The sequence below is a fragment of the Rhizopus delemar genome, genomic scaffold (assembly GCF_000149305.1).
Source record: "Rhizopus delemar RA 99-880 supercont3.18 genomic scaffold, whole genome shotgun sequence".
In the NCBI taxonomy this organism is placed as follows: Eukaryota; Fungi; Mucoromycota; class Mucoromycetes; order Mucorales; family Rhizopodaceae; genus Rhizopus; species Rhizopus delemar.
The window spans coordinates 648,949-656,901 of NW_027137844.1; the positions used below are offsets into that span (position 1 = coordinate 648,949).

Genomic DNA, 7,953 nt, shown 5'->3' on the forward strand with positions numbered 1-7,953 from the left:
TAATATATATTCCATTCCTGTCTCAAAAAATGGCGCTGGCTTATTGGTTGTGTCGTTGGACATCAAAGGTGCTGGACATCAAAATTATTCTTGTGATCAGCATTGTTCTCTTGATCTAAAATTTCATCATTTGTGCTACAGTAATTAACAAAGGTACAAGATAATTAATTGATTAGTAAAAAGCTAATTGTGTTACATTCTAAAAATGTAACAAAAGACGTGACAACAGTTTGACTAAAAGGATCTATAAGTTCGTCACAGCAATGTAATGATTTGGTTTATAGTAGTTTCTCTGTTTGGGAGTGTTGAGTTAAGGTTTAAATAAACAGATTTGGGTGTAATTGATATAAGAGTTGCTTTTATATGAGTCAGATTTGGCTTGATTCGCTTGTTATAGTGACCACCAGATCTTATAAAGTAGATCAGACTGTTTTGATAAAGGTAAAATAAAAAAAAAAAAGATAAAAAGATAAATAAAAGGGGGTTTTACAATGAAGTATGATAGCTTCAAGGGACTTCTTGTTCTTGATGTTAAATAAAATAAGAGATAATTTGCCTCTTTAAAAGAATATTTATTTGATAAAAAGAAAAAGTAAAATAAGAAGTGAAGTAAGTAAGAAGTTAATAAGAAGTGAAGTATTTTTGTGATTATTATTTGGAGTTATTTATATGTTTTTGGATTTTATGCTTTTGTTCTGTTTTTGGTATTTTGGGTGGTTGTTATAAGATAAGAGGCGGTTGTTGTATAGTGTAAGGTGGTCGTTGCAAACTGTAAGGCGTTCGTTATAAACTGCAACGATTTAAATTCCGCCGTTTTGTTCTTGCGTGTTACAGCAATAAAAAATGACGACGATGACACACATATTAATGTCGAAAGTAAACGTCCGTATTGGAGAAGCTGGGCGTCGATCCCAGTGCCTCTCGCATGCTAAGCGAGCGCTCTACCATTTGAGCTACATCCCCTCAGTTGTGATATGTGGCTAAATCCGTCTCTTCGTCCTGTATTTAATCACGTGTTTTGCGGCTCAGATTGTTGTTGTGCGGACCGGGTAATATTTTCTTATTGTTTGGTGCTTTTGTGGCTGTATTGGGAAATAGTGTCAAGTTACACAGATCGCCCCTTTAGCTCAGACGCGAAAGATATTAGAGTTCCCGTAAGACAAGTTAGATATGAAGATTCTATGGTGTCTAAATATATACAAGATCGAGAACTCAATTGTTCTAGAAGAACAAGAAGTAACGGAATGTCAAAAAGAGTTTTATTATAAATAGTGTTGATGTGATAATAATAAACGAGATACAGTCTTCTTCCCTTTTTTTTTATATACTTACTTTACGCTTTTAAAAGTCTTACTGCCTAAAGAGGTTCCCATACTATCAATTGAAAGTCGTATTATTCAAGGTAAACATAGTTGGGGAAAACACACATATCAAGTGGTCCGGCCTACCAGATAAAGTATATTAATCGGTGATGTATATTCAAGGTTATATTAAAATGTCAAGCTTAAATCAAGAGAATCAAGTCTTTTCCGGTGCGTTGACAGGTGAAAGTCAACAGGGAAACAAGATGATGCGTTATGTTAATGAGCCTAAGAGCTTCTCTGGTTATACCAAATATCCAGGTGGTGATATCTGTACGGAAGCTTACACTTGGTTAAACCGAATGTCGCGTTTAAAAGCTACTGCAAAGTTATCAGACAAAGAAATTCTTTTCATTGTGGGTGATCACCTTGTAGAGAAAGCTGAAACCTGGTGGAATGTCGTTGGTTCTAAGTCTGAATCTTGGAAAGAGTTTTCTGAGCTGTTCAAGAAACAGTATATGGTGGACCAGGAAGACAAGTGGTGGCGTCAACTTCAAACTATGAAGCAAGGTCCTCAGGACAGTATCGACGATGTGGCCCTGAAAATGGAGGAACTCTTTGGTCTTCTGGGTTCGATGAGTGATGCTTTCCAGGTCAGAACGTTTTTGGGTGCTATAAATCCTGCTATTGCATTTGAAGTTGAAAAGGATGAAACTCCCAACACGTTTTCTGCTGCCAAAAAGAAGGCTAAACAGATTGAAAGAAGTTTAGCAAAGTATGGTGCTAATGGCGTGATGGGTACTCGTGGCTTTAGTAATGGTACTATTATGGAGAATGATAATGTTGGTTCTCAGCATGGCTGGAACTCCTCTTCATCGACCGTCTCATCTTTGGCTGAAAGGCTAGAACAATTGCGGATTAACTTGGTGCAATTGAGCAATGTTGTCATGGGTCAAGAGAGGGTTGCTCCTCAGGTTGTAAACCCTAAGCCAGTTCGTCGAGGTTTGGTCTGTTTCTTTTGTGACGAAGAAGGTCATCGCAAGTTTGAATGTCCTAAGTTCTTGGAGAACCAAAACGGTGGGGCCATAAATCAAACGCCGGCTACTGGGTCTAATGCTATTCCTGTGAACCAGGGAAAAGGCCTGGAGCGTCAGTAAAAGAGGTGACTGACGCTCATAAAATTAATCAAAATCCTCAAAATTTTGGTGACGTCAACTTGGTGGACACAATCTGCCAAGATAGTGGTGATGGTTTGGCTGAGGTGTACGTGTCCAAAAGAAGAATGGATACTCCTCCTTCGGTCTCTGCTTCAGATGCCCATGTGGATAAACGACCAGTGGCGGGTACGGGTCAAGTGTACTCAGGTTTGCAACAAGCTACGTCGTCAAGTCAACCTTTTGGTGCTGGTGTTCCTGTGGTTGTTGGTGCTCCCGTTGGTGGTGGTGTTCCTTCAAACACTCAAATGGGTACATTGCCTGGTCTTCAAGGTGGACCTACGGTTAAAAGGGTGGTCAAGAAACGTACACGTGGGAAAGCTCGTCGTTTACCTGTCAAAATTAAAAAAAAAGGAAACGTCTGGGAGGTGCTGGATGGCACGAATGCTGGTCTGTCTGTAGCGGGTCTAATTGCTATGGATCGTGGTATTCAAAGAGATGTCATCGATGGCATTCGCTTCTTACGAGAAAAGCAAGCATCCCTTAGATCGAACGAAAAGGTAGCTACAAAGGGGCGTAGGATCGAAGAAAATTCTAGTGCTGTTCCTATGGTGATCAATGTGGTGGATCAAGACGGTTATGGTAGTGATTCTAGCATTGTTTCTGGTGATGACTTGGTTTCTAATGACGATTCTGACTGGCAGTCTACATTTTCGCTTTCAGATGGTTCGAATGATAGCGTAAACTTTAGTGAAGATTGGGATGATGGTGTTTCTGTCTATCATTATCCTTACAGTCTAAATCAGATGAAGCAAGGTTCTCCCTTGAAGGGAGTGGTAAATATTAATGGCAAGTCGGTGGTGGCTATTTTTGATACTGGTGCAAGCGTTAGTGTCATTGGGAAAGCGTTGGCAGCTTCTTTGGGTCTAAGACCTAATGGTGATACTTTGGCGTTGACTGGTCTGGAGAATAAGCAAGGTGATGACAGTCCAATTGTAAGTGATGTGCCCATATGCATCGCGGGTAAGATACGTCCGGAGCACATGTGTATCCATGATTCGGGTAATACTGATCTGTGTCTGCTGGGGATTACGTGGTTTCAAGCCTATGGTATCGAACTGGATTTAATTAATTCCGTGGTTAAAATACCTACGACAACTGGGATGGTTAAATTGCAGGGTTACACGTCTCATATCAAGGATCGGTCGCTATTGAATTCAAATGTTATGCTTCCTTCGGTGTTGGATGCGAGTGCGTCAATTAAAGCTACGGTGGGTTCTGATGATGATCGCCGGGTCTATATGGTGCAAAATAGTCAAAATCATGTGGATGCTTATGAAGATGTGTTGATTCCAGATGGTGAAGCGTTGGAAGAAGAATTTAAGTATAATGCTGATAATATTACTATTGGTGTTTTACCTGAATTAGCAGATGTAGTAGAAAAATACAAGGAATGTTTTTCTGAGGTCTCTGGTCTGGGTCGTGTCACTGGGTATAAAATGGATCTTCCGCTGGTAGATGGCGCGACTCCTATTAGAACGAAACCTTTTAGGATCAGCTGGCAAGAAGAAGAAGTCCTAGATCAATACTTACAAGAAATGCTGGATCTAAATATAATCAAGCCATCTAATGGTCTTTGGGCTAGCCCTTGTTTCTTCATACCAAAGAAGGATGGGTCGTTGCGTTTGGTGATCGATTATCGTAAATTGAACAAGATGGTCAAACAAGACGCGTACCCTCTTCCTCATATCGATGAATTGTTGGACTCTGTAGGTGGTGCTACGATCTTCTCTACTCTAGATTGTACGTCAGGCTATCATCAACTTCCGCTAAATGAAGAGCATGCAGAAAGGACTGGGTTTGTCACTAAGCGAGGGACCTTTTCTTTTAATGTATTACCTTTCGGGATTACTACTGGGTGCAGTCAATACCAAAGAATGATGCATTCGATTCTGTCGAAATACGTGGGTGACTTTGTGCTGATCTTCTTGGATGATATTTTGGTGTATTCAAAATCTGTAGAAGAGCATCGTTACCATTTGTCTCTGTTGTTAGAAGCATGTGCGAAAGCGAATCTTAAGTTGAAGCGCAAGAAGTGTAAGTTTGGAGAAAGTCAAGTCGAGTATCTGGGTCATGTCATTACTGCTGATGGTGTACTGCCTAGTGATCATAACATCAACAAGGTGAAGATGTTTGAAACTCCTGCTGGTGTGGATGATGTTCGTTCTTTTCTGGGTCTGACCGGGTACTATCGCAAGTATGTCCCTGGGTACGCTACGATGGCTGAACCTTTGACGCGTTTATTAAAGAAAACAGTGCCTTTTAGCTGGGGTCCAGACCAACAATCGTCATTTGATCAGTTTATCAAAGCTCTTACCCAAACGCCAATATTATCCTACCCTGATCGAAAGAAGATCCAAGTGCTCTCTGTGGATGCTAGCTTGAAAGGTCTGGGTGCGATCCTGTCTCAAGTGGATGATGCTGAAACCATGGCGAATGAGCGGGTGTTATCCTATGCTTCTAGAAGTCTGCGTGGAAGTGAAGTGAACTATGCGATTACGCATTTGGAGGCTCTGGCTGTTGTTTGGGGTGTTACTCACTACAAACATTACCTGAAAGGGCGACCTTTTGTATTGATCACTGACCATTCGAGTCTGGTGTACATTTTCAAGCCAAGTCGTATTACGCCTAAGTTGTCAAGATGGGCTGCTGCTTTGTTAGATTATGACTATGAAGTGCGTTATCGTCCGGGTAAATGTAATCCTGCGGATGCGTTGTCTAGAATCTGTAGTAAGGAGGATAGTGATCAATCGGTGGTGGGATATGAAAATGGATCGGTTGCTAATGAATCGAAGAATGATGAGAAAATGGTTTTTGCTGCTGGTGTTACTCGTGGTGATTGAATGCTGTAATAATTGATGAAGATTATTTTGGAAAAACTTTTTATATCGTGAATTGCTTTAAATCTTTTTACTTTTCATCTTCTTTTACTTATCTTTTTATCTTTACTTTTACATCTTTATCTCTCTTTACAAAAAAATTTTACTTCGCTTTTTACTTTGGAAAAGGGTGATAAATAATAAAGTTTACTGTTGCTATAAAAGAAGAGTAATTGGGTCCTTTTAAAGTTCAATATCCTTTCTGCTTACAAGATTTGGTCTTTAATCGTATGTTTCTGCGTTTGGTATCAAATATAATGGCTATTAGTTTCGCTTGGTTTCTGACTATCTATCACTATTTGGCTGATGGTTCGCTGCCTGAAGATTGTGATAAGAAGACGGCGCAACGTATAAGGTATCAAGCAAAGAAGTGGTGTCGGTCTGATGATGGTTCCTTGTTGGAAAAGGGAACAGGTAGAAGATTACTTCACGAAGGCGACGCGTTAGAAGTGGTTAAAAGGATACACCAAGAGGGTCATTTTGGTATACTGAATACTATAGACAAGGTTAACAAATACTATGTGGTTTCTGAATGCAGAAAGTTGGTTACGGCAGTAGTACACTCTTGTGAGGCTTGTCAGTTTTGTGCTAGGATCAAGGCAGTTAGGTCTAATCCTGGTGTGATTATGAAGACTCCTCTTCATCCTTTCTTTATGGTTGGTGTTGATGCAGTGGGACCGTTGCAACCCACAGAAAAGGGAAATCGTTATATATTGACTGCGGTTGATTATTTAACAAGATGGCCTATGGCGATGTGCGTTCAGGATATTGATGAAGAAACTACTGCAGAATTTTTCTTTAGTGCTATTGTTAAAAATTTTGGTGTACCTCAGTATATCTTGTCTGACAGGGGAGCTAATTTTATATCGTCCTATGTACATTACTTCCTCCGTCAAATTGGTTGCAAGAACATCATGACTACTAGCTATAGACCACAAGTAAATGGCATGTGCGAAAGATTAAATCAATCACTGGTGCAAACGATGTCTAAAATTGCGCGTGATAATGATGATATACTTCAATGGGACAAGTATTTGGACGCTGCTTTGATGGTTCTCAGGTCAACGGTGAATAGCTCTACTGGTTATAGCCCAGGGTATCTGTTGTTTGGTTATGAATTAAGAACTCCTGCTGTTTGGGTAGCACCTAAGGAAGATTTTGTGCTTGGAGAAGAGATGGAAGCTCTTAAAGATCGGGTGATCAAGATTCAAGACAAAATGGCAGAGGTCAGAAAAATAGCAAGGGAGAAGTCGGATGAAAATAAACTTAAAGCAAAGAAAAGGTACGATAAACGGGTGGTATATCGGAAAAGTTTTGAAGTTGGAGAGAAAGTCTTGTTGCGTGATACTACACCTTCAACAAAGTTATCAGATAAATGGTTGGGTCCGTATACGGTGTCGCAAGTGAATAAGAACGGGACATACTTATTAGTTGGCAAGAATAGTCTCAGGTTGAAACACGCTGTGAATGGGGATCGTTTGAAATTGTTTAATAATGATGTTAAACACATGGTGCCTGATGTGGTTGCTGCTGCTGCTACGGAGCAATTTAGAAGTTGGTTAAATACAAAGAAAAATCCAGCGTTTTTGGTGGAAACGCAATTAAAAGAGGAAGAAGAGTCTAGGGGGGGAGTACGTGATATGTGGCTAAATCCGTCTCTTCGTCCTGTATTTAATCACGTGTTTTGCGGCTCAGATTGTTGTTGTGCGGACCGGGTAATATTTTCTTATTGTTTGGTGCTTTTGTGGCTGTATTGGGAAATAGTGTCAAGTTACACAGATCGCCCCTTTAGCTCAGACGCGAAAGATATTAGAGTTCCCGTAAGACAAGTTAGATATGAAGATTCTATGGTGTCTAAATATATACAAGATCGAGAACTCAATTGTTCTAGAAGAACAAGAAGTAACGGAATGTCAAAAAGAGTTTTATTATAAATAGTGTTGATGTGATAATAATAAACGAGATACAGTCTTCTTCCCTTTTTTTTTATATACTTACTTTACGCTTTTAAAAGTCTTACTGCCTAAAGAGGTTCCCATACTATCAATTGAAAGTCGTATTATTCAAGGTAAACATAGTTGGGGAAAACACACATATCAGTTTTGTGAATTGGTATAGTAGGTGGAGTGCGCCTTGGGATAGATGTTGCCGACGTCATCACGTTGCTGAGTGCAGAGGTGTGCTTATAAGTTGTGCTGAATGGAAGATTGATGAGAAGGGGGCGTTTTTATCCTTAACTTTATTTTATATAAACTTAAACCTTAATTCCATTTTTGGATTATTGTAACAAGCAAATACTTATTGTCTCGATCCTTTGTGTTCACGTTCATTAAATTTATATATAATCTTTATTATATATTTTAACTGAACAATCCCTAATTACTACTTTTATTCTATTACTACTCGTGAAGAAGTTTGCTGACTTAATCTGAAGGAAGAGATTATTTTTGACGAATATACTACAATAATATACTCAGAAGGAATTGGTGGAATTATTGCTATATTCAAATCAATCACTACGTGCAGCAGTAGAGCAACAACAATACATATCGTAATCAG

General features: G+C 39.5%; 2 protein-coding genes and 1 non-coding gene across 3 annotated transcripts; 2 read left to right on the forward strand and 1 right to left on the reverse strand.

Annotated features, from left to right (window-relative positions):
• Nucleotides 1-890: 890 nt before the first annotated feature.
• Nucleotides 891-963, reverse strand: RO3G_19207. The gene has a single exon. It is a non-coding gene; the product is annotated as a tRNA-Ala (tRNA).
• A 532-nt stretch (nt 964-1,495) lies between these two features.
• On the forward strand, nt 1,496-5,358 carry RO3G_16125 (uncharacterized protein; the record flags this gene model as incomplete). The annotated part of the gene is made up of 3 exons (XM_067670709.1): nt 1,496-2,454; nt 2,544-3,450; nt 3,634-5,358. 3 exons carry the CDS (start codon nt 1,496-1,498, stop codon nt 5,356-5,358), a joined length of 3,591 nt encoding a protein of 1,196 aa, XP_067526810.1.
• Nucleotides 5,359-6,020: 662 nt separating this feature from the next.
• Nucleotides 6,021-6,801, forward strand: RO3G_16126 (uncharacterized protein; the record flags this gene model as incomplete). The annotated part of the gene is made up of 2 exons (XM_067670710.1): nt 6,021-6,676; nt 6,759-6,801. The coding sequence occupies 2 exons, from the start codon at nt 6,021-6,023 to the stop codon at nt 6,799-6,801; spliced, it is 699 nt and encodes a 232-aa protein (XP_067526811.1).
• Nucleotides 6,802-7,953: the final 1,152 nt, after the last annotated feature.